At 54.8% G+C, this 27,742-nt stretch overlaps 8 protein-coding genes across 8 annotated transcripts; 2 read left to right on the plus strand and 6 right to left on the minus strand.

Moving 5' to 3' along the window:
- Positions 1-74: 74 nt before the first annotated feature.
- J7T55_001837 (snf1 kinase complex beta-subunit) lies at positions 75-1,738 on the minus strand (the record flags this gene model as incomplete). Its single annotated transcript, XM_053142741.1, has 3 exons — positions 75-119; positions 178-739; positions 876-1,738. The coding sequence occupies 3 exons, from the start codon at positions 1,736-1,738 to the stop codon at positions 75-77; spliced, it is 1,470 nt and encodes a 489-aa protein (XP_052994290.1).
- Positions 1,739-3,072: 1,334 nt separating this feature from the next.
- J7T55_001838 (uncharacterized protein) lies at positions 3,073-3,844 on the plus strand (the record flags this gene model as incomplete). The annotated part of the gene is made up of 3 exons (XM_053142742.1): positions 3,073-3,084; positions 3,312-3,326; positions 3,455-3,844. The coding sequence occupies 3 exons, from the start codon at positions 3,073-3,075 to the stop codon at positions 3,842-3,844; spliced, it is 417 nt and encodes a 138-aa protein (XP_052994291.1).
- A 474-nt stretch (positions 3,845-4,318) lies between these two features.
- J7T55_001839 (uncharacterized protein) lies at positions 4,319-6,137 on the minus strand (the record flags this gene model as incomplete). Its single annotated transcript, XM_053142743.1, has 6 exons — positions 4,319-4,620; positions 4,694-4,980; positions 5,041-5,232; positions 5,285-5,681; positions 5,739-5,841; positions 5,910-6,137. 6 exons carry the CDS (start codon positions 6,135-6,137, stop codon positions 4,319-4,321), a joined length of 1,509 nt encoding a protein of 502 aa, XP_052994292.1.
- A 1,134-nt stretch (positions 6,138-7,271) lies between these two features.
- Positions 7,272-8,607, minus strand: J7T55_001840 (cyclopropane-fatty-acyl-phospholipid synthase; the record flags this gene model as incomplete). The annotated part of the gene is made up of 5 exons (XM_053142744.1): positions 7,272-7,466; positions 7,524-7,778; positions 7,839-8,043; positions 8,136-8,514; positions 8,598-8,607. The coding sequence occupies 5 exons, from the start codon at positions 8,605-8,607 to the stop codon at positions 7,272-7,274; spliced, it is 1,044 nt and encodes a 347-aa protein (XP_052994293.1).
- Positions 8,608-9,171: 564 nt separating this feature from the next.
- Positions 9,172-13,356, minus strand: J7T55_001841 (uncharacterized protein; the record flags this gene model as incomplete). The annotated part of the gene is made up of 2 exons (XM_053142745.1): positions 9,172-13,104; positions 13,180-13,356. The coding sequence occupies 2 exons, from the start codon at positions 13,354-13,356 to the stop codon at positions 9,172-9,174; spliced, it is 4,110 nt and encodes a 1,369-aa protein (XP_052994294.1).
- A 972-nt stretch (positions 13,357-14,328) lies between these two features.
- Positions 14,329-19,376, minus strand: J7T55_001842 (myosin myo2; the record flags this gene model as incomplete). Its single annotated transcript, XM_053142747.1, has 6 exons — positions 14,329-14,486; positions 14,546-14,760; positions 14,818-14,891; positions 14,947-18,974; positions 19,046-19,175; positions 19,242-19,376. 6 exons carry the CDS (start codon positions 19,374-19,376, stop codon positions 14,329-14,331), a joined length of 4,740 nt encoding a protein of 1,579 aa, XP_052994295.1.
- A 2,424-nt stretch (positions 19,377-21,800) lies between these two features.
- J7T55_001843 (d-3-phosphoglycerate dehydrogenase 1) lies at positions 21,801-23,274 on the minus strand (the record flags this gene model as incomplete). Its single annotated transcript, XM_053142748.1, has 2 exons — positions 21,801-22,911; positions 22,967-23,274. The coding sequence occupies 2 exons, from the start codon at positions 23,272-23,274 to the stop codon at positions 21,801-21,803; spliced, it is 1,419 nt and encodes a 472-aa protein (XP_052994296.1).
- Positions 23,275-25,518: 2,244 nt separating this feature from the next.
- On the plus strand, positions 25,519-27,112 carry J7T55_001844 (uncharacterized protein; the record flags this gene model as incomplete). The annotated part of the gene is made up of 5 exons (XM_053142749.1): positions 25,519-25,565; positions 25,730-25,809; positions 25,890-26,612; positions 26,685-27,004; positions 27,062-27,112. The coding sequence occupies 5 exons, from the start codon at positions 25,519-25,521 to the stop codon at positions 27,110-27,112; spliced, it is 1,221 nt and encodes a 406-aa protein (XP_052994297.1).
- Between the last annotated feature and the right edge of the window lie 630 nt (positions 27,113-27,742).

The following is a 27,742-nucleotide window of genomic DNA, read 5'->3' on the forward strand; positions in this document are numbered from 1 at the left end:
CAACCCTTAGCCTGCCATTCCCCCAACTCCGACCAAAAGGCAGATGGCTAATAAATTCAACGCAAGAGGCGGGTCTACTCATGCCCGGGAACCGGTTTGTACATGATGGTGGTTACATACTACTTGGGTGTCAGCAACTTTGGCCCTATACGGATTGCAACAGTGTAGTCGACTCACTTTGTCTCTGTATCTTGTGGTCGCTGATACCGCCAAGGTGCCATTCTTGATGCTGCTAGTGGCCAGGTGGTTCAAGGTGGTGTGGTTCGGCATATTGAGGACGCTGTTGTCATCCTTCAGCAGGGTAGCAGCGTTCAAGATTGGTTTCGAGAGGAATCCAGGCAGGCTCGGTGGTGTGGGGAGCTTTTCGATGGCCGCGGCCGCGGCTTGAGAGATGGGCGAGTCCTCGGGCTCATTATCATAGTCCAGCAGGTATTGTGGATATACCCGCGAGAAAGCCTCGACGGGGAGCACTTGCTTGTCCTTTCGCTGCCGGATCTTCTCCTCTTCAGACTCGGCGAGCTGTTTGTCTTCCCTCTCTTGCGGCGTGCGCGCCGCATCCTGTGGAGTCGCGGGCACGTCATCGGGGCTGACCTCAATGTAGTTCACCAGGTTGTTGCCAAAATCGACCGTGGTGGGCAGGTCTGGGGATGTTTGCATATTATTGTCCACCAAAAAGCGGATATGATGCGTGCCGGGTAGAATGTTGATCGTGGTGGAAAAGACACCCGGGCAGCCCTCGCTATACAAAACCTGTCAGCCTGACTGTCTCGAAAAATTGTGATGTGATACGATGCATGCATGCCCGAGGGTTCTAGTGACGGCAGTCGATTCTGGAACCCGCACGACATGGCCCCACCAAAATGGAGAGAACTTACACAGGATGGAGCCTTTGCTTGCGGTTCCATTGAAAAATGGTACCGGTCACGTAGACTCTTTCACCTCCTCGAAGCCATTCTAGCCGAGTGGGCACAGTCGGCCTCGTCTTGTCCACCCGCAGCTCCTCGGCATCGTCCTCGTCTACGGTCGTGGTGCTCAAGTTGGAGGACTTCCTGACTATGTCACCGTCTCCTTCGGACAGATTGAGCGCTTCGACGGGCTCCCCGAGGGAATCCCCGACATCTGCTGGGGCGGTGATGGGCGAGCCAGGAGTGTGCACCTCCTCCTCAATGGGGAGTGGCATGCGCGGCGGCCTCGCGATGAAAGACATGTCGGAAATGCTGCCCTGGGTGTGAATGCCCTCGCTTGCGTCAAATGGAGAGACGGGTGACGTTGGCTCTAGCTGAGCTGTCGCGGCCGCGGTGTCCCTGGCGGGCACGTCGACGGGTTTGGTCGGTTCCGCGTCGGGGATGGGCTTGTCCTTCGCGGCTGGGACGGGGACTGGCTTGGATTCGAGGGGCTTCGCCGAAGAAGCCGCGCCAGCGGTGGTAGCGGACTTGGTTGAGCCGGCTGGCGATGCTGCTAGGGAGGTGATGGGAAGGGCTTGCGAGTTTTTGATGTCGGTAGAGCCATGGGCTTGGGCGAGCGAGGCTTGTGCGGGCACGGCAGCGCGGTGGTTGTTGACGGAGATGGGTGGCCTTGCCGCGCTGGTACCCTTTTGGTGATGGTCTCGGTTTCTGGAGGACTGCGAGGACTGCGACTGCGACTGTTGGTGCCGCCTGGGGGAATCGTGACCTTGGCTGTGGCCAGACGCAGACGGAGTGGGGGTCCCCTGCTTGGATGTGGAGGGGTTGTTCCCCATGGTGGGTGAGAAGAGATCGTCGTGGGCGTGGGACGCGGCAGGGCAGACTGGGAAAAAGGAAAGACGGGGGGTAGGATAGGACAGGCCAGGAAGGGCGGGCCACTCTTGGATCAGACCTCGATCAGATGATGGTATTTAGTCCATATGCCGACTGGTCAGCTGAGCTGGATATCGTCCGGGCTGTCGAGTCAGGGGCGGCGCAGGCAGGCTGGGTGGCTGGAGGAATCGTCCAGGGCAGGGCAGTTGAGAGGGTTGAGGACGATGCTTAACTCAACGAGTGATGATAACGGTGATGAGGGAAAGTGGTGCAAAGATGGGTGGCCGAGGCTGGTGGGATTTCGATAGATAGGACCCAGATGAGATGGGACAGGATGGGACAGGATGGGATGGGATGGATGGCCCCCCGTAACAAGCTAGCGACTTGCAAGACAGGACAGGACAGGACACTACTGTGGCGCCTGTGTGGGCAAGTCGCAGTGGGACTGGCTCTTGCACAAGCTGCTGACGTAGGTAACTGAAGCAGACGGAAGCTGCAGTGGGAGACCAAGACACAAGAGGCCTTTCTCGAGTCTGACGGCTCGATTCGGTCCAAAGGGTTGATTTCTTCGCCGCGAGGTCGGCTCAAGCTCAAGCTCAGAATTGACTTGCTTCCGAGGATGCCTTGGGTATGTACCTGCTGCTGTGTGGTCATGATGGGACCTCCCCGCCCAGAAATTGTCCAAGCTCCCTCTACAGCGGCCTCTCTGATTGCTGGATTGCTGGGCTGCCTTATCGATAGAGACGGAGAGGATCCAGACTTCCCCACAGCCCACTCACCCTTCACCCGGACAAGGTTAACTGCACGGTCAGCACTGTATGTAGGCGGGTACAGTAAACGGTAGCGACAGTGGAGCTCCTGCCAACGTCCCATCAACGCTCCGTCCGGGAACGCTGGGGATGGCGGCTGGAATGCTGGAATGCTGGGAACCTTGAGCGACCCCTACCTGACCAGGAGGCATCCTGAACAACCTTGTCCTGCCCCCGACAGCAATAGATCTTGTCTGATCATCGAGAAAGCCTTGGGATGGAACGATGAGTTCGTAGTCCCTTGATCGACTGCATCTTTGCCCGTGGGCCGCTTCACCCAGTTCATCCCAACGGCCTCGGATGATGGCCTGGCAAGACGCCGCCATATCAGCCCTCTCCATCATCTTCCTCATTTTCCACGCCATCGCCGCAGCAATCACTGCATCACTCACCATAGTCACACGCCTTGGCTTGTATTTGTTGCGTCTTGCATCATGGCCGATATCAGCTTTTTATAATACCCTGCTCTTCGTGTTTGCGCCGGTTATATGCACCATACGGTGGGTGCACAATCATTTACCCCTTAATTGGCACATGGAGACCATCACATGCATCACAACATGAGATGCAAAGTCTCCGTCGAACAGACAATGAACTAACAGCATTTTAAGGTTCATCCTCTCTCCATTTTTCTTTATTCTCAACAATTTCCCGAGGCTCGAGGTAAATCATTCGCCCCCATCCATGTAGCCAATATTTGAAATACCATCTCTAACTTGCTTTACAGCCATTGTATATCTTTGTACGTTCGTGGGCGGCCACACACCCTTCTCAAGGAGATTTCTGTCCTGCTTCTGTGATTCGGTATCGTGGTATCAACACTGTGTGAAGCAAAAATCCCTGCTGGTCTAACTCGGCCTCTTCATATAGTTTGGCTCAGCCGCTTTCGTGGGCGTCACCTTCGGCCTCATCCTCATGCTCACGTCCAGCAGCATGTTCGCCATCCTCGGCCTCTACGACAGCCCCGGTGATGAGAAGGCCTCACGCAGGCCTCGCAATAAACTTCCGGCCTCCCCGTATGTCGACGAGGATGAGGAGGAGGCAAGGCTCCAGCGCCAACGGCCCAGCACACCCCTCTTGGACGGTAGCGACCAGGAGAAGCTGGAGGCCCTGCTGTCGAACCTCAGCTCTCCGGACTCGGATCTTGGGAGCCTAGCCATGCAAGGCTGGCGGGACGGCCCCAACATCAAGAGGAAGAGGAGGTCAGCCGCGGCGTCACGCATTGGGACTATTTTGGAAGAAGATGACGATTCATTTTGACGATAATTATTCGTAACGCTGCAAACTTCTCTACTCATAAGAAACTTGCGCGTATTTGGTATCAAAACTGTGGTCCCTCGGTCCGTCCTACTCCAAAGATTAATCAATGCCAAGCTACGCCTGCTAGAGTAAACCACTATTTCACCACCTGTGCACGGAGTGAATATCCACTGTGATACCTTCAGGCGCCTCTCTACGCCCCTTTCTCGAGCCGTGAACAAATGCCGTCTGCTCTGCAGCTTCTGCTGCACGGTTCTTGTGGTGCCCGACCAGTGCTCTTCGCGTGCACTACTAGAACATTTCGCACCACAGGCCTAGCTAACAGCTAGCAACTTCAAGTTTTTGCCAGCAGCAGGGCCGATTCCTAAAGATATCACTGCATCCCCCAGCCCTGCTGGTTGCGATATTGGCTGAAGCCGCGATACTATCTGCGGTCTCTCGCGTAGTCCCAGTCTCTGTCAGGAACCCTTGCAGTTACGGGTGATCGACTACGATATCGGCGATCGCGCGGTGGTCGATCTCGATCCCGGTCTCGGTCCCTCTCGCGTTCGCGTTCGCGTTCTCTTTCACGTTCACGATAACTTGGAATGTAGGTGTCGATATCACTTCTTCCAGCTGCGGGTCTGGCTCGAGGAGGTGCTCGGTCGCGGTCACGGTCGCGGTCTCGATCCCGGTGTCCGTCAAGGTACATGTCTGGTCCGCCATTGCCGTAATTGTCGACGGGAGGTGGCGGTCGGGGAGGAAGTGCGTGTGGGCCTCGTTGCCAGGCTGGCACTCTTTCACCTGGTCCGGGCCCATTTCGGTGAGGTGGAGGCGGATATCGACCGCCATTCATGCCGTTGCGCCCACCGTAAATATCGTTGCTATTGAAACTGGGATTTCCAGCTCCATCATGCGGCTGCGGCCCGCGTCCGACAGTCCCACCCTTTGGTGCGGGAGGTAGGGCAGCCTTGCGGTCATGAAACTTTCTTCTGTCAAGCTCGTGGCTCTCCTCCATAATGGGCAGTTCGCCAGGCTGCGCCGGGAGCGGAGCGGTATGCAGATATGGGTGCTCAAGTGCATCAATCGCATTGATGCGCCTCTTCCAGTCCAGTCGTAAGAGTTCTCTGAGGAGAGCGACAGCACCTTGTCCGTATCTACCACATCGTCAGACGCACCATCGGAAACAAGTAGCACATAGGGCCAGGTTGACTTACTTGGAGAAGCGATTGCCGAGGTCACCAGGCCGCGGTCGTGATTTGATGCCTTCCGCTCCGGGAAGTTGTCTAAAGCCTGGCATGTTGTCGTCGGTGGGGGTGCCACAAAGGTCAAATATGATTTCCAGTTGGTGGTGATCGCTCTCACCAGCCAGAATCGGCTTGCCCCAGAGCATTTCCCCAAATACGCAACTGGAAATGGATAAGCGTGACGCTCGCGCAGTCCGGACTTTGGTGGACTCACCCAACTCCCCATATATCAATGGCTGTGGTGTACTTCTTCAGGTGTAGCAGAAGCTCGGGTGGCCGGTACCAGCGCGTAACCACCAGGCTAGTGTAGTCACGTTTGCCTTCACCACCACCCCGACCCTTCACTGGGGGCGGCTCGTCATAGAGCCTTGCGAGACCAAAATCTGCGATCTGTAAAATCCCCTTGTTGTTGATCAGGAGGTTGGCTGCTTTCATGTCTCGATGTAGAATCTTGTTTTCGTGCAGGTACTTGAGACCCTCGAGAAGCTGCACTAGGTAGCATTTGATCTGCGCCTCGCTGAAGGTGATTGAGGGATTGTCGAGCAGGCCCGAAAGATCGTGGTCCATGTATGGAGTGGCCATGTAAACGACGGGTTTCTTGCGCTTGTCGGCTAACACATGGGGTGTCAGTGAACCACTGTTGTGGCTGGGATAGAGTCTAAACCCACTGCTCCTCGCTGGGTGCTCAACAGCCATGTCTTCCAGCCTGAGAACATTCTTGTGTGATAGAAGCTTGAGGAGTTTGATCTCTCGCAGAGCGGTGATGGGAAACTGGATTATGTCCGTCAGCGACCGTCCCCGGCGAGGCTCGTCGAAAGGCGCTCTCTGCGCCAACTCACTCCATCCTTCTCATTATGCATTATGATCTTTTTCAGAGCCACAAGGGCGCCGGTCTTCCTGGATCTGGCGCGATGGACCTCGCCGAACGTGCCCTCTCCCAGCTTACCCAAGACCTCGAAATCACCGATCCGAGAGCATCCAACAAAGCTGCTCTTTGGGCGCAGATGCTCGAGGGCAAAGTGTCGAGGAGAGCTGGCCGCGCCAGCGGAAACGGTCGGTGCGCTCATGGTGAGGTCGTCGTGATCTGTTTGTCGAGGGGAAAGGTTGTGCGGCCGATAGCGACTCGACACCGACTGGGAGCGTGTGCCTCAAGGGCAGGAAGCTGCTCACTGGAGGGATGTTTCGCTGCGACTTGCGAGGCTGAGGAGAGGAAGGTTGGCCAGGTTGCTGCGATCAGTGGCAGTTCGGCTGTCGCTGTCGAACAGAGTTCATCTGTGAAGCGATTGAAAACAGGCCATCTGAAAAGGACATGCAGACATGCCTACAGAAATCCCACTTGGGAAAAGCCGTTTTGGTTGAGGGTGAAGCGCACAGTAAGAGGGGTTGAGGGATGAATAGGGCGAGGAATAATGGCCCGGTGCGCTATTGTTGAACTTGGGACTCCGTTCGTAAATAGAGTGCTGCACAGCACTGGGCGCGAGCCAGCCGGAATGGGATGCACGGGCCACCATGGAATACGTGGGGACGCCCGGCTCGCCTTGCACTGCGACATCACTTGCTAGGAGACGAACGACCTCGCAGGAACATCTTGATGACCGCGACTTCAGACTCGCAGAAGACACCAATTCTACCCTGCGAGTTGCCAACCCACTGAATCACCGATTGATTCTTCACCATGGCGCCTCAACCTCCCAGGGGCTTTCCCGCCAACTTTCGGCCGCATGTGCCTCCATTCTACCGCTTTTGCGCCACAGGCTTGGGCGCCAGCATGTGGTTCTTTGTAAGATCGACTTGCTACCACCCAATTGACCATCGAATAGCTGCTAATACTCAGTCTCAGCTGATGTACCGCGCAAAGAAAGACGGTTCGTGATGGCAACAACCCTGGGCCTAAGAGTCCCACCTCGATCCTCACCCGACGCAGAATGACTGACACACCTGCACAGGTCCGGTATTGATGGGCTGGAAGCACCCCTGGGACCATTAGACGATCGGAACGATATCTGGCAACAAGTATTGGGTTTTAAAATCTTAGAAATCGAGCATTCCGCCGTCTGGGCAACGAAAACAGGACATGCAGACGACACATCCGATACCGTTTCCGAGAGGTCCAATGGCGAGAACACAATAAACATCAATTATGAATAATTTGAAGGGTGGCAACTATGCATCTACTCGAGAGTGGTCTTCTAAGTCTAAATTTATTGCTGGGGCTTCTCGAACAGATAATGCGCGACTCCCCAAGTGTCGCCTCCGTCGAACGCAAACAGCTCAGAGCAAGCCATGTAGAAAATCTGCCACCGGCTGTACCACGTGTATGCGTTCTCCTTGCCGTAGGTCTGCTCAAAATGAGGCCAGAGCTTCTCTCGATTTTTGATCATCGTTGTAAGCCAGTCCTGGTCTTTGGTCAATCATCGATTAAGCGCGTGCTGAGTGTTGAATGGCAAACTTACCTCGCAGGTCTTGGAATAATGGTTGCCGTTCACCCACCACTGCTTCTGAATCTTCAAATCCTGCTGGTGGTACAGGAGCAGGTCGAAGGACATCATTGTGCCCCCGGTGAAGAAATGTGTGGTCATCCAGCCTTCCTCATAATCGTAGGGAGTGTCCTTGTGGCAGAAGATGTGCAAGAAGAACTTCCCGCCTGGCTTGAGGGCCCTCGAGACCTTTGCCATTAGCTTCTCATGGTTCTTCATGTGTTCAAACATCTGCGGCGAGCTGTTAGTGATGATGAGAGAAAGGTCCAGGGTTCCACTCTCAAGACTGACCTCAACGGAGACAACCCTGTCGAAAGACTCAGGCTCAAACTCATAATCGACCACATTTCCCGTGATCACCTTCAAGTTCTTGAGCCCTTTTTCCTCGGCTTTGGAGTCGATGTACTGCTTTTGCGTCTTGGAGTTGGAAAACGCGGTCACCTGAGCATTTGGCAGCATCTCAGCGAAGAAGAGCGCCCCAGATCCCCAACCACAGCTGGATGATATGAATCGTCAGCTACAGGCAAATTACCAAGCCAAGCAAGGGGGCACATCCGGCCGGAGCCAGGTAACGAAGATCACACGCACCCTAGGTCCAAGATCCGCATGCCGTCCTTGAGCTCAGCCCTCTCGACGTAAGCTCTCAGCATCGCGACCTCGGCCTCGCCCAGGGTCTCGGTGCCCTTGGGGTACAGGCACGATGAGTACTTCATCCTCGGGCCCAGGCTGTTCAGGTAGACGCCGGTGCCGACCTCGTAGTGCTGCTTGTTGGCCGAGGCGGTCTCAATGGCGATGGGCCGGGCGCGGGACGTGGCGATGTACTCCATCTTGCGGCCCTGCGCGTCGGTGAGCGACGATGAGCGGATCTCATCGAGTCGCTGGCGGAGCTGCCGCCGGATGCCGACACGGATGACGGCGTGCGGGAGGTATCCGCTGTCCAGGACGGAGTCCAGGAGCTGGTCCGAAACTGTGGGTTGTGGTCAGCATACTTTGGTGACAGTGAAAGCCTCGCTTCTAACTACGCAGCGAGTGTTGTGCAGTGGGATTTACCGTAGTTCATTGTGACTAGAGACTATTGAGTCGTTGTCTTTAATTGTCACTAATACAGGGAATCAATTATTAGAGGCTGGGATTGGGAGCGTGCAGGGCGCAATCGAAGGCGGACAGAGTAAGTGAGCCTGATAGCAACAACTTACAAAAACACCTCGGCAGCTTCACGAGAGCTATGGTTCGAGCTAAGAAAGACAGGTAAGGTAAATATTGCGGTGCAAGGCATGGATCCGTCGGACTGCAAATTCCCCACCAAGCTGAAGTGATGCGGTCATAGTCATACATAGCAACGGGAAGGAACGAGCCGGCCACGGGCTCTGCCAGGCCTTGAAACACTTGCTGCGGGTTGCAACTTTGGACCAAACCAGCCCTGGAATGTAACCCAACTAAGCTTCAGAGACATGTTGGAATATCAGGTGAGAGGCTCGGAGCAACGACGACCTCACTTGCCGGATTCAAGAACACCATGCTGAATAATAAAATGTTTACTGCTTTTTGTTCGACTGATCAACTGCTGCTGTATAGACTATATCCAGACACGCCTCTAAACTTTTCCCCATCCATCTAGCATCAATCACATCAACTCCATCATCTCTTCTCGGATGACCTTGTACTGCTTTCTCTTCTTCTTGCTGCCCGTCACCGCCGATTTTACCTTCCCAACCACCGCGGCGAGCCTCTGGAACACGTAGTATTCGGTTGTCCACGCCAAGCCCAGGTACACCAGTCCCAACGTGATCAGGAACAGCTTGAAGTCCCAGCTCATCTTGGTGAGCTGCATTGCCTTCTTCACCCAGTGCGCCGGGCCCATCACCATGTACACCGTAGCCAGCAGCGCGATGCCGATGGTCGCGACAAATGGCCAGTTCTGCCGGACGCCAACCCTGAACGGGGCGCCAGCATTCAGCACTATCCCGGCGAGGATATACTCGAAGCAGCTGACCAGGAAGAGCGACGTGTTCTCGGAATTCTTGATGTTGGACTTCTCCGTGTCCACCTTCGGCGGGATGAACCACGGCTGCCTCCTGACCGTTACAAACGTCACGGCCTGGATGAGGATGCACACGCAGATTTGCCCCAGCAGCGGCGTCAAAACTTTGCGTGACACCAAGTCCGCCGTCGGCCTCTTCCTGCACAGCTCCGGAGATGGACCAGCCCACGACATGAACACCGCGATGGGTAGGATAAGTGCCAGGTCGATGAACAAGAACTGGAAGTCGCCCAGGTTCCCCGCGGATGCGTACAGGAACGACACCGAAGTGAACTGGATCGCCGAGTACAGGCTCATGTACTTGAAGCAGCTGAAGCTTGTGACAAGCGCGGCTCTGCCCTCGCGGATGACATCGGGCACACAGCCAATGTCGAAGACCCTGCTCGTGAACGGTGCCGCCACTGAGGCCTCTGCCTCAGAAAGCGAGATTCCAACGTCTGCGGCCTTCAGGGCACCGCAGTCGTTAGCCCCGTCACCGCAGAACCCGGCGCAGTAATCGATGCTCTGGAGCTTTTCAACAAGCTCGTGCTTCTCGTCTGGAGACATGCGTGCGTAGATTTTCCCCGTGACAAGCATCCTATGCAGCACCTCTGTGGGCGCAAAATCGACAACCCAGCGGAAGACGTCGCCGCTGACGGCGATAGAGTAGTTTCGGAGGTCTGAGATGTCGTAAGGGAGTGACGCATCCACTTCGGCTGGAGGAGGGAGCGGCACCAGTGTCTTCTCGTCCAAGGTGAGGAGGTTGTTATCGATGCTTTCCCACTGCAGCTTCGCCTCGGGATCTCTCGAATGTCCCTCCACGAATCGGGGCACGAAACAGTGTGCCGTCCTGTTGATCATGTTGCATTCTCTTGCGACGCTGATCGCGGTCAAGATGTTGTCTCCCGTGCACATGACACAGCCAATGTTGGACTGCAGAAGCTCGTCTAGAACGGATGCGGTGGTGGGCTTCAGCTTGTTCTCGAAGATGATGAACCCGACAAAGTCTAGGTCAGACTCCACATCCGCGCGCGTCATCTTTTGGGCCTTGACCCAGCTCAGTTTCTTTAAGTGCTTCGTTGCACAAGCGATAACTCTGTAGCCCTTGTGAGTATAGTATGCGAGTTGCTCCTCGTAGTCCGTAGGGAAGCTCTCGGGTCGGCAGATTTCCCTCATGCACTCGGGTGCGCCCTTGACATAGATGTCGCCACTGGCCTGGCCGAATGTGCGGACGATGACACTCATCCTGCGAAGTTGCGATACGAACTCGAACAGCTTGAGCACTCCCAGCTCAAACGGCACCGACTGGCCAGCACTGTTGTTACTGTGGAGATCAAGGCTTATCTCTGGCGGGGGCCGAGCGATTGAGGGCGAGAGCCCGCGGTTCTCTTCCTCATCGTCACCTCCGCTGCCTTGCTGCCCTTCTTCATATGACCAGTTCGTAAATTCAAACATCTTGACGTCTAGCGGGTCTCCCACAAGCTCGTCGTCGATGGACCTTAGGGAGTGACAGGTTGCCATAGTGAACAGAGCAGCTTTGCTAGCGACGTAGGACTGGCTGTCGTTGGCTGATGCGCTGTGCTCCTTGGCTATCGCAACCGGGTCTGTAAGAAGGTCCCCAAATCTATGTGCTGATTGGTTGACGATCCGTACACCGAGAATATCCAGGCCGTCCTCGGTGAGCGTACCGGTCTTGTCAAAGCACATAAGGTCTATCTTTCCGCCCACGTTGACCCTCTGGGGGCTGATACAGAAGATTTGTTTGCCCTTGAGCCGATTGATCGCAAAATTGATGCCGATAGTCAGTGTAGCCGGTAAAGCAGGGGGCACAACGATCGTAATCAGGTCCAGTGCCCGGACAATGATGAGATGCCAAGCTATTCCTAGGCGGATGAAGTTGATGAAAGTAGCAACGAAGCCCACAAGAGCTACGCAAGCCATGACGGAGATATATCGGAATGAGTCGCGATAAAACTTGAACCCAGATGGCTTTGGGAACAGCATGGACCGCACAAGGGCTCCCTTTGTGGTATCAAAGCCAGTTCTGACAACCATGGCCAATCCGACTGCCTCTTGATTCCGGTCGTCTTGAGGGCGCCGAGCGCGGATGATCTTGGTGCCGCAGAAGAGAAAGTGCTTTGCAACGTCGGGCGTGACCGTGGAAGCGCTGAGCCCCATCTCCCACAGGGTGTTGTCCGTGGCTGGGACTTTTGACACGGGCACCGACTCTCCAGTCAGCATGCTTTCGTTGACAATGCAGTCTCCACTAAGCAGGAGACTGTCACTCGGAAACTGAGACAGGCTTGGGTCCGTAATCTCATATATATCGCCGGGCACAAGCTCTCCCGAAGATATATGCTGCCAGAATCCATCTCTCAGGACTCGGACTTCGCACTCAAACCGCGAGATCTCGCGTAGTCGCTTCATCGTTGAGATAGTCTCGAATAGAGTAGTGGCGATGCTCACCACCGACATGGCGAAAATAGCCACCGCGTAATAATAATATTGATCCATCGACCATAGCACCAGACTCGCGATCTGGAAGACGTAGAAAGGATGGAAAACCTCATCGACCAAGAGCCGAAACACCGACTTTTGCTCGATGTCGATCAGGTTCGACCCAAACACTAACTCACGGTGATTCTTCTCGTCGCTGTCAATCCCATCTCTCACGGACCTCACATCCGTCCACAGTGGATCCTTCCACCCGCTGACAAGCTTGAACTTGTCCCACAGTGGATGGTAGTAAAAGCGCACGTAACGGTAATTTACCACTCTCAGCTCCTGCAAGATCGGGTCGTCATCAAATTCGAAGATATAGGTCGTAGAGCTCTTCTTGGCCGGCGCCCCAAAGACTGTTGATAGGACCCTGCCGTATGGCTTTACGTCAACGTTCAGGATCGCCATCTCGTTCCACTGGTTCTCGACGACCAGCCACGAGGCTTCCCGCAGCGGAGCCTGCTTTCCAGTCAACCAGACATGCCACCGCGGCATCCACCGGAACAGCAGCCAGCCGAGCCCGAGTGACGCAACGCAAATGAAGATGTACGCGGCCAGGCCCACGACGCTGGTTCGGAATCCAGCGAGCACGACGACCAGGTCCTCGTTCGTCATATACACTTTTTGGGAGAACCTCCCGCCGCCGTATGCGCTCGTCTCGGTCATGTTGCTGTCGCGCCGCAGGAGTCGGGAGTGGACCGAGTGACGAGAGTGCGTAGAAGAGCGGCGGAGCATCGAGGATTCTTCGTCCTCTCGGGTGCCATCGCTCTCAAACTCGCCGCCGTTGGGCAGGAGTACTCCATCTTCCCCATCCACTTCCCCGTCTTCTTCTTCATCCTCGTCTCCTATGTCCACTGCGAAGGGGACATCGTCCAAGTCCTCGACCCGGATGTCGTCTAGTATATCTTCACGGGTCTCGTCCTCTGGGGAGTCTGGATAGAATGCGAAGCTGGTCGTGGAGTCGGCTCGGCTCCGCCGGCGGTGCGCGAATGCGTTCACGCTGGTTGGGAGGGATTCGGCCATTGGGCCGGAGTAAAGCTGCAGGTCGTATCAGCTTCATGTCTCAGTCACAGTAGTGCGGGCGTGCGTGCGCCCTCCGTATGGACCACCCACCTCGTCGTGTGCCATCTCCACGTCCTCGAAAATGCTGACAGAGCTCTGGTTCGAGCTCAGCCTGTACAGCCTCGGCGTCTGTGGTGTGCTCCCGCGACCGTCGGCAGGATCATGACCGTTGCCGTTGCCTCTGCTCTCTGCGCGCTCGGGCGCGTCTCTCCCTCTGTCGTCGGCCATATTTAAAGAGGGCTTCTGGGCCAGCGAGGTCGAAAATCCGTCAACTTTAGTTTTCGCATCTGAGGCTAGGGCATGGTCCTGGTCAAGCAAGCGCCTAGGTAGGAAGGGTGATCGTGTGAGACCGGCCCAGAACCTACATGTCCTGCTGATAAGAAAAGAACCTTGCGCATTTGTTCACGGGAGCCCCCGAAACTTTGTGACTTCTGCTCTGGCTGCGACGTCATTGGTGGGGTGCCTTCGAGGGTTGAACCCCGATGGGCCGACCCTTGGCTGTCCGGCGACCTAGTCTGAGTCTAGTTGATGTGAGACGAACTTATACACACAGATAGATACATGAGGAAAAAGAGTTTCCAATATTTGCACATTGGCATCCGCATAGGTACGTAGTCAATAGACATGGGCACTCGTTGCTTCTTCAAGACTGCCGTGAAGGCCAGTCCAATCATCTTGTAAATTAGGTGCGAATCAGTCAAGACGCCTCAATACTGAAAAGATGCGCCTGTAGGATGGGTTCGTAACGCCTAAAGTCTACGCTGGTGTATGTGGTCGTCTTCGTCGTCTCTTCTTCCCCAGCGGCTTGTTGTAAATCAACCACCCCAATAGACCTCAAACTTTCCGCCCTCTGTCTCTTCCGGAATCCCTAGAAACCCCATGCAGTTCCAGACAGATCAAGAAGGGATGAATTGCACCCGCCAAACACGCACGCCAACCTTTGCACATACACATACATACACACCTAAGCAATCATACATGACGTACGTACAACCATGGCCTCATTTCTCCATCCTTCTAATTCCAAACCTCGAGGGCATCCTAGTCCCTCACGCGCTGGTAATGCCCGTTCGTGCAATCGCGCAAGGGGCTCCCTTCAGGCTTCTTGCTACCAGCATTCTTAAATGGAGATAACAGGAACGACCTAGGAGACTGTTGTGGGAAACACCCAGACGATAACCTTAGCCCCGGCCGCGCACTCTATGCGCTGGCTTCGATGGCCTCGGGTGTCTCGTCCATCTCCTCAATGTCGCCGTTCTCATACCCGCTCTGGGACCCGTACTCCATCTTCTCCTGCTGAGCGATGGCTTGCGCAGAGACAATCTCGGCAAGGCGCTTCAGCCTCGGGGTTTGCAGCCCTAAATCAGTCATGTTAGATGCTTTTCGAGATCACTGGAGAACGAAACAAGTGGCTTACATGAAGGCGTGTAAGTCTCGAGAGCCGTGATTACTCTCGGCTCTGCAATCTCATAAGGCCCACTGTCATCCATATCGACGGCCTGCAGGAGCAAGACGTCGCTCTTCTCGGTGACTCGTGATGCAACGGCCTTCATGATCTCTCCGTTGATTGGCTGCTCGTAGTCGGCGACCAGGTATTGGTTCAAGAGCTTCTGGATTTGGTTGGGCGAGAGCCTATTTTCGATCAGCATGGTCACGTCTTGTGTCGGGTTCCGCTTCAAAGCTACTTACATCCAGCAGATATCCTGAATGATCTCGATGTCGTTAAGGGTGGCCTTCTTGAGTTGCAGAAGTTTTGTTGCTTGCTGTAATAGACATTAGCAGGTGCACAGGGATGCGGTGGTAACGGGCAACAATTACCATCAAGTGCTCGAGCTGAAGAGTGCCCTCGGGCATGTCGTGGCTCTTGCACCACTCCTCAATACGAGTGATGTTGTAGTTGATTTGCAGGCCTCGCTTCCAGGAGAGGAAATTGCGGCGCATTAGCAGATCGTTGAAGGCAGTCACGCCGACCAGGCGGAGCAGCTCTGTGATCGTCTGGGTGATGATGGAGTCCTCAAGGTAGTAGGCCTTCATGGCGCGGAACACGCTGTTCAGGAGACTGAGCAGGTTGTCCATACTGTACGCCGGTTGGGAGTTCGTCTGTAGGAGCTTGCCAAGGAATCTGTTATTCTCATTCGTGACGAAGCCGGGCAGCGACTGAGACTCGATGATGGCGGGGATGATCATCTTGTTGAGCTTCTTCTTCAACACCTTCATCCAGGTGTGGTAAATGTTGAACTCCAAGCTCTCGAGGTCGTGCTTAACGATCTCCAAAAGTCTGTCGTACTCATAGTTGTCGGTCTTCTGTGCCTCGTACCAGTCCTCGGCGAGGAAGACAAAGGAGAGCATCTCATGGACGTTGGAGAGCCAGAAAGCACCTGGGTTGATGGCCTCTTCGCCGTCATGCTGCATAACCTCCTGTTGGATGGACTGCATGACATTGGCAAGGAAGCGCTCGGACTCCTTGACGAAACCATTGTTCCACATCTCGGAAGTAACGAGGTTGATGAGGTACGAAGGGAAGAGGACTTCCTTGTCGGAGGGAGGCGGGTTCGTGTTGGGTGAAGGGATCTTCAGGTTGCGGATGAGACCCATGGTGACCTCTTCATTGAGACCTTCCTCATCGGCGAGGAGAGCCTCGAGTTCCATCTCGATGCTATCGGCGCCGGGAATGAGAGTGGACCCTGACATGACAGCCTGGCGACCAGTGACAGCCATTGAGACAGGGCGAGGATTGTAGGCAGCACTGAAGCGGTCGAGGTCGCGGGGATCCCCAGCGCTCCGTCTCTTGGTCGGCTTCTTGGAGGAAACCAGGTTGATGAGACCGTTGACAGCGGGTGCAACACCGTTGCCGTTGATCTCAGCCCCAACAGGCACTTCACGTCTAGCAAGCTCGAGTGCATCCTGGAGCTCGGCCAGTTGTTGACGCAACGAGTTCTTCTCGTTGTCGTGGCGAGTGGCTTCTTGCTTGGAAACCTCGAGTTCTGTGTTGGTTGCACGCAGAGATTCTCGCAACTGCTTCTCCTCATCCTGCATTCGCTTCAAGTTGGCGGCGGATTCTTCGAATCGAGCCTGGAGCTCTTTCATTTCCTCCTCCATGACCTGCAGGCGGGCTCCAGCAATACCTGCCTGGTTAGCCTCGGCCTGGAGATCTTTTGTCCGGGCCTCAAGCGCGTTGTGCCGTGTCTGCCAGGACTTGATCTGGCTCTGGTAGTTCTCCACCTGTGCCTTGAGCTCCTTGTTCTGCGTCTTCATAGTACCAAGGGATTGAGTGAGCTCAACCACCTTGTTCTCAAGCTTGTATGAAATTTGCTTGAGATCGCGCGCTTCCTCGCGAAGACCCTTGTACGCCTTCCGGGCCTTCCTACCACGCCACAAGCTCTGAATAAGGATGACCCTCTTGCGGTACAGTCTCCAAGACCGCAACGACCGCCTTGACCGCCATACTCTCTGGATAAGCAAAGCTGCATTGCCAACGCGTGTCTCCATGATCTCCTTCCTGCGCAGATAACCCTTGATGGCAGCCTGAGCAAGTTCGAGATTGGCCTTGATGCGAAGGAAGTTCTTCCTCTCCTTCTGCCCACGCCAGACTCGTTGAATGGTAGTAGCGGCCTTGATGGTCCTCAATTCCTGGGCCTGTCGCCTAGCCATATAAGCCCTGGCAACGGCCTGGGTCTGAATGATGGATTCCCTGGCATCAAGATACCTACGGCGGTAGTACTTGGCCCTCAAGTTCTTCTGGATCATGATGGCGCAGTCGTTGAGTCTGTTCGTACGAAGGTTCTCGAGGAAGGCCAACATGCCAGCTCGGAAGAAGATCTTGGTAAGACCAAGTTGGTACTTGTCCTGACCTCCGCCAGTGCTCTCTCCCAGGGCTTTTACCAAGATGGCATTCGCCATCTGCCGAATCTCCGCTGTCCATTGGGACGACGGCGTCAGCATGTAGTATCGAAGAGCGAATTCCTCATACGTCCATCGTGTAGGGTATCCAGCACAACTGATGCGGACTGTCTCAAGAACACCACAAGCTCGGAGCTGACTCAGAACCATTGGCCCTTCGAACTTCCAAGCCTCCTTAGCCTCATTGGGCTTGATACAACGGATGTAGTGGACATCTGTGTTGTTGATGGTGCTCATGAGCTCAATCAACGAGGATCGGAATATACCGCCGAGAGTGGGCTTGCGGTTAACGGCCACACCAATCTTCCGGCCGGCTGCTGGCTTGACTGAGCTTGTGGTTGCTGATGCCACATCCTTCTCGCGAACAGCCGCGGCAGCATCAAGCACCGATACCAGGAACTGGTTCTTGCTTGACCTGAGGACGGCCATATGCTCATCTGGCACTGTGTCGCGGTTCTTCTCTATGAAACCTTCCGACTCGTACGTCACATCGACGGCATAATGGCACACCGTGAAAGCCGACTTGCCGAAGCGAGGCTTCTTGTAGAAAGCGTTCTTGTCGCTGGCATAGTTGTGGTGTAATTTGGTGACAAACTGATCGTCAGAACCCATAGGAAGTCTCGACTCCTCGTCAAGCAAAGACAGGATACCTAATTTGCCCTCGATGAGATCGATACAAGGCTGGTTGTCTGAGAAATCAATAAAGGTCCAGTCAATCTTCTCCCGAAGATATTCTTCCTGCTCAAGCTTGAAAACATGTTGGTTGAACTCCTGCTGCAACTTCTCGTTGGCGTAGTTGATACAGAATTGCTCGAAAGAGTTCTTGGCGAAGTGCTCGAAACCGTAGATATCCAGAACACCAATGAAAGACTGGACCTGGCTCAAGACTTCGTCCGTTGCAAGACTTCGGTTCGTGACCTCGACCAGCCAGTCGAACAGACTCGAGTAAATATACTTTGCAACCGAGTCTCGAACGACGATGGCTTGTGCCTGGCTCAGGTTGGATGTGATCTTCTCACCCCTAGTGATAAGCTGCTTCTTCACGATCCATTTGGCAAACTCGGTGGCGTCGATTCCAAGGGCAGAACAAGCCTTCTCAAGAGAGGGCTCGTCGGGTGGGAGCACACTGTCGTTCCGCGAGGCGCCGATCTTAACGTTGCCCATGTGCAGAAGACCGGCGAGCATCTTCATGATCTCGGTCTGGGTAGACTCATTAACACCAACTGTGGACAGGGAGCTCATGGTCGCTTTGAACTCGGCTTTGTCATCGACTCCGTCGATGGTTGGCGTGTTTCCTTGGTTGAGATATTCAAATTGCTCAACCGGCAGAAGGCCCCAATCCTGACGCTGCTGCTCCGTGACACCTGCAAGCATTTGGTAGAAAATGTGATAGTTCCGCTCCTTCATTGGCTGGAACACCAATCTTGATCGCTCCAGCAAATATGTCCGAATCTTTGCGCCAATGATGTCCGTATTGCTGTTGAACATGATCTCGATATACTTTCCAAATCGGGACGAGTTGTCGTTTCGTGTCGTCTTCGCGTTACCAAAGGCTTCCATGATAGGGTTGGTAGCAAGAATCTGCTCCTCGGTTTCGCTCAGAGTGTCGGAGCCCTTTTTCGACCGTGCCCCAGGGTTGTCTGGCGACTCTCTGGTTGCGAAATATCTCATGATGTACTTGGCACTCACGGTCTTTCCGGCACCGGACTCACCCGATACAACAATGGTCTGGTTCTTCTTGTCCCGCAACATGTCTATAAACGCCTCTTCGGCGATGGCGAAAAGATGCGGCGCCTGGGTTGCTCTTTGTTTGCCAGCGTATACCTGGACCATCCCTGGGACGTAGAGAGAGTCGACACGGGCAAAGGGGTTTGTAGCTATTAGCACGATACCGGAGTACGTGTAGATTTCTTTTTGGAGGTAGCGAAGCTTGATGGCTTGCAGGACTAAAGGACAGGGTCTGTGTTAGCACGAAGCAAAATGGCAAGCCGGAGCTTTCGGTGTGATAGGTCCATACCTGCTGGCTCGTTGAGATGGGAGAGGTTAGTCAAGTCATCGCTGGCTTCGAGCACGCTTGGGTTCATCAGCGGAGGTAGAGACTCGCCGCCCTTCTCCAAGGCGGCGACGGTGAGCTTGACCTCTTTTTCCTACACTCGGTATGTTAATGGCTGCCTGGTCGAGGACGGTGCGGAGTAGTCTGGAGAGCTTCTCACCTCGCCATTGTCCAGCTTGAAGGTCAGGATGACATTATCACCATCTACTTGCTTCTTTGTGACCTCGGAAGCAACCCAGCCCTCAGCGGCATCGGGCTGCCACGCCCGGGTGCCAACATCGTAATTCGAGGACATATTACACGGTCTGTGTCGAGAAATCTATCGAGACAGCGCAGGACGCATTGAGCGTGGGATCAGAGGAGGAGGGGAGGTCGGTCTGGTAAGGGAGGCAGTTCGTTGCAGACACTACCGGGAGCAAGGTTGGCGAGTCCTTGGAGAAAGAGACATTCGTGGAAGTTACCAAAGAAGTAGGTGGAGACCGGAGGGTATCAATCAGGAACGGACAAGCCAGTGTTCAACGCTGCCGGAGGACATTGACCATGAGGAGACGGACAGAATGTGATGCCAGCGTCGTGGACGATGCCGTGATGTGTGGTGTGTTGGGAGGTGAAAGGAAGGCCAGATGCAGATGCAGGTTCAGGTCCAAGTTCCGGACGCGATGCCGTCGTTGGAGGTCGGTCGTCCAAAGAAAGGGTCGTGGCTGTGGCCCGTTTGGTGCTGGGCTAAAACAAATTTGGTGCTCCTTGTTGCTTTGCTGTACTCTACTGTGGTGCTATCCGTCCATCATGCGGTCTGTCGCAACGGTGAAAAGGGGCCACAGCGCAGACGGGGTTGGCACTGGCTGATAGGGAGCGAGGCGTGTCAGAGGTTAGCAAGTCGCGGTGTGAAGCGGTTGCGCTTTGTGGGGCCTGCCTCAGTCAACGTGCTGCAGACTGGGCCAATGCAAGCTCCTGCATGCAGCTGCTGAGGTACGTAGGTACCTAGATACTCCATATTGGGGCACGAAGACATGTCATGCACTGTAATACAAACAGTTCAGATACCTGCCCGCTGGGTACTTGACCTGTTGGGACACGAAGCAATCTTTTCCTCACGTCTCAGTCCACGAGGCCTGTATAGCCTCCGCCGTGTAGGCTCGTCGTGAGGATGACGACTGTGTAAACTCCTCACTTCTGGTACCTTTGGTATTGCGTACGGTGTCGGCCACGTTGAACTCGGACATCCACGGTACCTGTGTAGCCAGTCACTGCAGCTGTCCATGGCCCCCCTGCCAGTGCAAGCCTGAGGTCCCCGCGCTAGAGAACGGCCCTAGAAACGAAGAATACCCCCAACAGCTTCCCTAACCCAGAGCCCATGCTCGCTCGCTTGATGCTGCTACTGCTGCTGTATTCCATCAGGAGCCATCTTCATCTTCATCTTCATCTTCTCTTCTCTACGCGTCCATCGTGTCCAAGGATCGCTCAGCCTGCCCCTGAACACCTGAATAGCAATCTCCGCTTCCTCATGGACAGACCGCAAATGGCCAGGCATGCCCTCGGCGTGGACGAGGGTCCCTTCCGCTGGAACGCACGAGAAAGGACCTGCGAACCCCTGAGGATCTGCGTCGCGAGAACACCTTGCATACCTTAGCACGCGGGCTAATACACAGGCAACCCACGTAGAAAAATGAAAAGTAAATAAGAATATGATACTGTGCCAATGAATGCAACACGCCCAGTGCTTGCTTGCAATTCAGATGCCTCTGCACACTCATCGACAAAGGGTCTTGAAATTGGAATTGAGAAGTGAGAACCTCGGGGATCTTATGTTAGGACCAAATACTCTGTGCGCTCGCACCTGCATGAACATCATCTCCGATGGCGGAACCAACAACAGCAAGCCTGTGGGAAGCTGGACGTAGCATCATCACTGCGAAAGCGTCTCTGAAGAGTTCTTCAAGTTCGCGATGGCTGAGAAGCAGGAGTCATATATGCGGAACAAACCATCGCTGAGGATCGAGGTTTGATCGCAAGGTGTGCAACGATACAACTGAGATGGATGCAACCACGTCCCAGCGGCACCATGCTACCTCAACGTCCGGGCGACTGATCATCCAAGATGGGCGAGGCGTCGAGTTGGCCCTCCACGAGGACATTGTTACAAGATGCCCAGAGTAGAGCGGCCCCGAGCGAAGCCCCTGGTCAAAGTATATTCCTCCCGCGCGGTTGGTGAGCTCGGATGTCCGGAAATTCAGCACAGTGTTGAATATTACAAACATTAGACTTCGTACGTATCCTGCTGCTCTTCCTGTTGAGCAAACATCGTCATGATTACAGATCGCACCTGTAAAGCACGCCACCCATGCCACCGGCCGGTACCCACGGCCTCAGTACCGAGGAGCCGAGTGTTCAGACAGACTCAGCTTCTACGTGAGTGATGCCGTTCGAAGGCTTCGAGGGAAAGGGCTCATCTGAAGGTCCTATGAGAGACATCTAGGATGCCCGCTGACATGGAGTAGGGGCATCGTCCTACTAAAATGAAAACCCAGGGTGGTTATGCCAGTATTGAATTGCTTTGACTCGAAATCCGTATGCCAGTAAGATGCCAGGGTGCTGTTGAACGCCCAGATGATCTAATAGCCTTTCGCGACTGCCATCTATTTACCCAGTGAACGCCTGTTGTTGTTGAACCTCCTTTTTGTTTACCGCCGACCTGAAAACACCAAATACTAGACTACATTTAAAACAGGATGCGCGTCATGATCCTCGAGCTGAGGGAGTTCAGCTCATCCGAGATATTCCTCAGGTCGCTGATCTGGACACCGCTAATGTCTGCGATCATGTACGCAATATCGCCCTTGCTATCGCTGGTTGCCTTGTCAATATTGTGTGGCATGAGGATGTCGTAGCACTGCTTGAGGGCACCCGGAACGTTCCTGTGAATGAAGCTAACACGCGCCTTGTCGCTCTCTTCCAGGGTCAGCGAGCGGACGGTCACCTCGGGAAGGTTGACTGAGCCGATGGTCAGACCCTGGTTGATGTACCGCACCAGGGCGTCAGCGACCTCGATACCGATGGCTCGCTGGGCTTCCTCGGTGCTTCCACCGATGTGTGGGGTGAGGATGAGGTTCTTCAGGCTGCGCAAGTCCTCTCCCCAGGTGTTCAGGTCGTTGGTAAAGTAGTCACCGTTGGCGGCAGGCTCGTTGGGGTAGACGTCGAGGGCAGCGCCGGCGATCTTGCCGCCTCGCATAGCATTGATCAAGGCAGGAATATCGACAACTGTGCCACGCGACGCGTTGAGCAGGTACGCGCCGTCCTTCATCTTGTTGAGCTGGGCCGTGGAGATCATGCCCTTGGTCTCGGGAGTAGCAGGGACGTGGCAAGTGACAAAATCGGCCTCCTCGAGCAGGGCGTCAAGAGTAGGCACCTGGCGGGCCGTACCCAGTCCCATGATGGTAAGAACATCGTAGTAGATGACCGTCATGCCCATGGCCTCGGCCAACACTGACAGCTGTGCCCCGATATGGCCATAGCCGATGATTCCCAGCGTCTTGCCACGGATCTCCCAGCACTTTGAGCTGACCTTGTTCCAGGTCCCGCGGTGCAGCTCACTGGAGCGGTCACCAAGCTGGCGGGCCAGGACGATGATCTCGCCGATGATGAGCTCGGCAACACTACGAGAGTTGGCGAAGGGGGAGTTAAAGACGGCAATACCATGCTTGGCTGCATAGTCCAGGTCGACTTGGTTGGTGCCGATGCAGAAGCAACCGATGACGAGAAGGTTCTTGGCTTCCTTCAGCACCTTCTCAGTCAGCTTCGTCTTTGAACGAATGCCAATGACATGGACATCACTGTGACATATTAGCATTTGTGTCTTAGACCCACCGGGGCTCTGAACTAACTCACCGGATCTTCTCGATGAGCTGTTCCTCGGGAAGAGAAGTCTTCAGGGCTTCCACCTGGTAGCCCTGGGAGGTGAGGATGTCCCGGCCGCTCTGGTTGACATTTTCCAGCAGGAGGATTTTGATGTCTGTCGTCTCAAAAGGCTTGAGGTTCTTTGCGCCGGCTTGGCGTCCTGAGTTTGATGCGCCGAAGCTGTGGGGGAAGCTGGAGGAGGGGCTGTGGAATGTGGCAGAGGGAGAGACGCTGAGCTCATGTTGAGAGAGGTTTGCCGCCCCACGGACGGCGATGTCTTGAGCTTGAGGAGGAGCCATGATGTATTTGGTTTGCTTTGAGGAGTGTTCGGGAAGTGGTATGACGAGTCTGCAAAGGCTTTGGTGGGGTCAAACGTCAACGACGGGCGCAGCGACTACCTTAGCAAAGAATTTCTCGAACGGCGAGACACGAAGGAGCTATGTTAAAAATATGGCAGCGAAACACGGAGATTCGCCTGACGCTATTGTCATAATAAGCATTTGCAAGAAGCGGACTACAATTAGGAGGACTAGATGCGGTTAAATACAGATTCCTTTGACACACCACGTCTGTCTCGCAGGAGCTTTGATGACTGTTCAGGAGAGCAAATGGTGGGGCCTGACTCATTGGCCACCTCTGTAGCCCCCCCCACGCCCGCCGTCCTCGCTGTGCCATGACATGAAAAATTCTCGACGACTTCGGAAGGTATTTTCTCTCCACGCGGCTTCCCATGACCCCATGGAGAAGGACACAACCGCATTTCGACATCCACGGCAGGTTGCAGTAGCAGTATATGTCACCTTATGACAGATACTGGCCTGCAGTGCACGCATAGATATGCAGACACGCAAAGAGATATCAAGCACTATGATGTGGGGCATGTGCAGCTCAGGCGATAGGGCATATGCAGTGGGACAACTCTCGTGCGGCATCGCGGAGGCGTGCTACGTGAACGACCTTCCACGAGCAGACGAAACGTGTGCAGGTCTTGATATTTCGTCATCAGACTGGCCACCTCCTATATCCTGTACCATGTCTATGCGTGCCATCTATCCTTGCCGTGAGGTGCTGCGTATCCTATAAGAATGTGCGAGCTCCTCTTGCGCCGAGCAAGCACATTAACAATTCCAAATGGGAAGTGGAAGCAGGCCACTATAAGTTCGGAACGGGCCCCATGTCATGTCTGTCTAATACCAAGCCCGAACCGGACGGATGCTGTGCTCGATGCCAACCAACCACCCCGTACAACCTCGGCTTGCGCAAGGCCGCCTGTTTCTGCTGTCACCTACAAATAACTCGATTTTACGGAGGAAAGTGCTGTGCTTTCTCTGACGCCGATAATAGAAGCCGGTTTTCCATTCGAGCGGGTGTACATCCCGTGCACCGTACTATGTCGAGCGGAACCGTGCATTGGTTTACAAGTCGAAGCCATTGGAAGGGCTTCAGAGTCGACCAGAAAAGGTTAGGAATAAGCGTCGGCCGCCGTGTCGCTGACCCCGAGCATACTCCCGGAAAGAGAGACAAATTCTGTCGTTTGCCGTGGCTCACTGCTATGAACAGGTAAGGTCCCAGCTGCCATCAAATCGACAGCAGCTAGAACCTGGCAATATGTGTCGCTGCATGAAAGCATGGAGTGCTGTCTTAGGAACGTCATCCATCCATCCACCCGCCCACCTAGCATGATTGGGCTCTGTTCCGGCTCTGCCAGCAACAAGTGGCTGATCTCGATGGTTGCTGGCAACAGCAGACGGTCCGGGGCTACGGAGCATGATTCGGCATGATGTGAGACGCCCGGTTGTAAGACGGTCCCAGGATGCAGCTCTTATCAGACTCATGGATATCACTTTCCGTGGGGATGAGGTGAATGACCATGATCAGATTTACTCCCGCCGACAGGATTGATGTCGTGCATTAGTGGCTGGTGTGTGTGTGTGTGTGTGTGTGTATGTGGATAGATAGACAGACACTGAGTCGACCACGATGTTGTTGGTGTTGGCAGTAATGATACGACGATAGGGATGGGTATGGGATAACGCGAAGGGATGCCAGGGGTTAGACTCTTCACAAACTCTTCAAAGTTAGTTGGCGGACGGGCGGGCAGACGAACAAACGAACGAACGAACGGCATCTGTAGTGTGGTCCACGGGTGTGGCATGGGTTGGTTGGTGTGGTCTGAAGTAATGGACAGGCAAGGCAAGGCAAGGCAAGGCAAGCAAACTTGCTGCACGCACGCACGCAGTCACTCACTCACTCGCCGCCTCGCTCGCCAACAAAAAACGTGTTCAACGAGCCATTCGCCGCCCAACGATTAGAGCCGCCCAGAGCCAAAGAGTGGGGTGGAGCGCCTTCCCTCTGTCTCCAAAAATTTGCAATCAACCATCCCATCCCTCGGGCCCTCCACCTCCTTCCTCAATCCCTTCCCTCGCGCTACGATTGATCACCGCTTTTCTCCTTCTCCCTCCATATTTTTTCCCACAGCCATCACCACCTTGTCTCTCTGAGATACCCATCCCTTCGTTACCCAGATCACAACCACATCCAAAATGGCTGAGCCCATCAAGAACAAGCGGCCTGAAATCGCCGTGGCCCCGTAAGTTGCAGCACTCCCAAAGCCCCAGTCCCCGTCCTAGACGCCCAGTCCCACTTGCCACAGGCGCTGTGCCTGGTCTCCCCGCGTCCCCCGTCAACACGACGAACAACGTCCGAAAAGAAAGGAAAAAAACCCGCCGCTGACGAGACAATCTCAAACCACAGCACTCCCCAGAACACACCCGCCAACAATGCTCCCATCTCATCGCACGCCCAGCAGCCCGGCGTTGATAGCATCAAGGAGGGTTAGTACCCCGCGCTCCGCTCGCTCGTGAAACCCTGTCGGCCGTAGTGACCCAGAATGCTGATATCCTCGCCACAACAGAGGACCTGGACCGTGCTGCCGCTGCCTCTATCTTCGCGCAGAACCCAAAGCTCGTCCAGATGATCCAAGGCCGTCTCGGCAGTCTCGTCGGCCGCTCATCCGGTTACATCGAGTCCTTACCCCCTCAGGTCAAGAAGCGCGTCGCCGGCCTTAAGGGCATCCAGAAAGAGCACTCCAAGCTTGAGGCCGAGTTCCAGGAGGAGGTCCTTCAGCTGGAGAAGAAGTACTTCGCCAAGTTCACCCCGCTGTACGAGAAGCGTGCCGCCGTCGTCAACGGCGCCACTGAGCCCACAGAGCAGGAGATTGAGGCTGGCGAGGAGGACGACGAGGATGACGACGAGGAGACCACCGGCGCTGCTGACAAGGAGGAGAAGCCCGCCGAGTCCAATGAGTCTGTTAAGGGTATTCCAGAGTTCTGGTTGTCCGCCATGAAGAACCAGATCTCCCTCGCTGAAATGATCACCGACCGTGACGAGGGTGCCTTGAAGCACCTGACGGACATCCGCATGGAGTACCTCGACAAGCCTGGCTTCCGCTTGATCTTCGAGTTCGACGAGAACGAGTACTTCACAAACAAGACCATCACCAAGACCTACTTCTACCAGAACGAGTCCGGCTACGGTGGCGACTTCATTTACGACCACGCCGAGGGCGACAAGATCAACTGGAAGGAGGGCAAGGACCTGACAGTCAGGGTTGAGCAGAAGAAGCAGCGCAACAAGAGTAAGTTATTGCCCCTGCAGCCATCGCGGGCGCTGGCTCTGGCTGGATACTAGAAGCTGACGCGCAAAACAGACACAAAACAGACGCGCATCGTCAAGAAGACCGTCCCCACCGAGTCATTCTTCAACTTCTTCTCCCCACCCAACGCACCAAGTGAGGAGGACGATGACGCCGCCTCTGACATTGAGGAGCGCCTCGAGCTCGACTACCAGCTTGGTGAGGACATCAAGGAGAAGTTGATTCCCCGCGCGATCGATTGGTTCACCGGAGAGGCCCTCGCTTTCGAGGAGATGGACGAGGAGGACTTCGACGAGGAAGACTTCGAGGACGATGATGATGAGGACGACCTGAGCGAGGACCGTGACGAGGACGAGGAGTCCGATGAGGATGACGTAAGGCCCTTCACCATCTCTAATCCACCTTGACCACGCTCTGACATGACGCATTAGGATGATGGTTCAAAGCCCAAACAGGAGGCTGCTGAGTGCAAGCAGAGCTAAGCGTCTCGATGTTTGTCGCTTCGGATCTGCTTCGGATTCTTGGATTTCGCATCACCTCATATTGAGGTCCAGTCACTGGGGAACTCGTCCTGTCGACGAAGACATCTCACGGCAGTTTGATTTGTTCTCAGGTCTTCGACACATGCAGTTTCCTTGTTGATCACTACGGTTTTGCCTATCGGTTACGCCTCTAGACCATAATTCGCAAAGGGGGGCTTGGTGGATTCTGCGTGTTCATGCGCCAAAAGGGAAAGGGGGGTCGGCGACGAGTACAGATGAGAACACTAAAGTGGAAAATTTTTACACTCCGATCGCTTTGAGGTAGAGGAGGATGACGGGCTTTTATTTTGGCTGTTTCGGAGTCCCAATATGATCTTCACCAGCATACATCGGCCGCATTGTGGGTAGACAAGTGTCCCCAGGCGGCACTTTTCGGGGCAAGGCGTTGACAGAGCAAGATGTCAGGTAGTCAGTCGACCGCTCATCCCGGAATTAAGCCATCATTTGGAACAACACAGCCTCTTGTCTGCGCACCATTGATGTCATGAACGGTCTCAAAAGTCTTGAACTCTAGGCATTACGAGTCCTCAACGCCGTCCATTTCATTCAGCATAATCGGTCCGATGTCTG

Source organism: Diaporthe amygdali, assembly GCF_026229845.1.
Source record: "Diaporthe amygdali strain CAA958 chromosome Unknown NODE_12_length_1037015_cov_66_201586, whole genome shotgun sequence".
Lineage (NCBI taxonomy): Eukaryota > Fungi > Ascomycota > Sordariomycetes > Diaporthales > Diaporthaceae > Diaporthe > Diaporthe amygdali.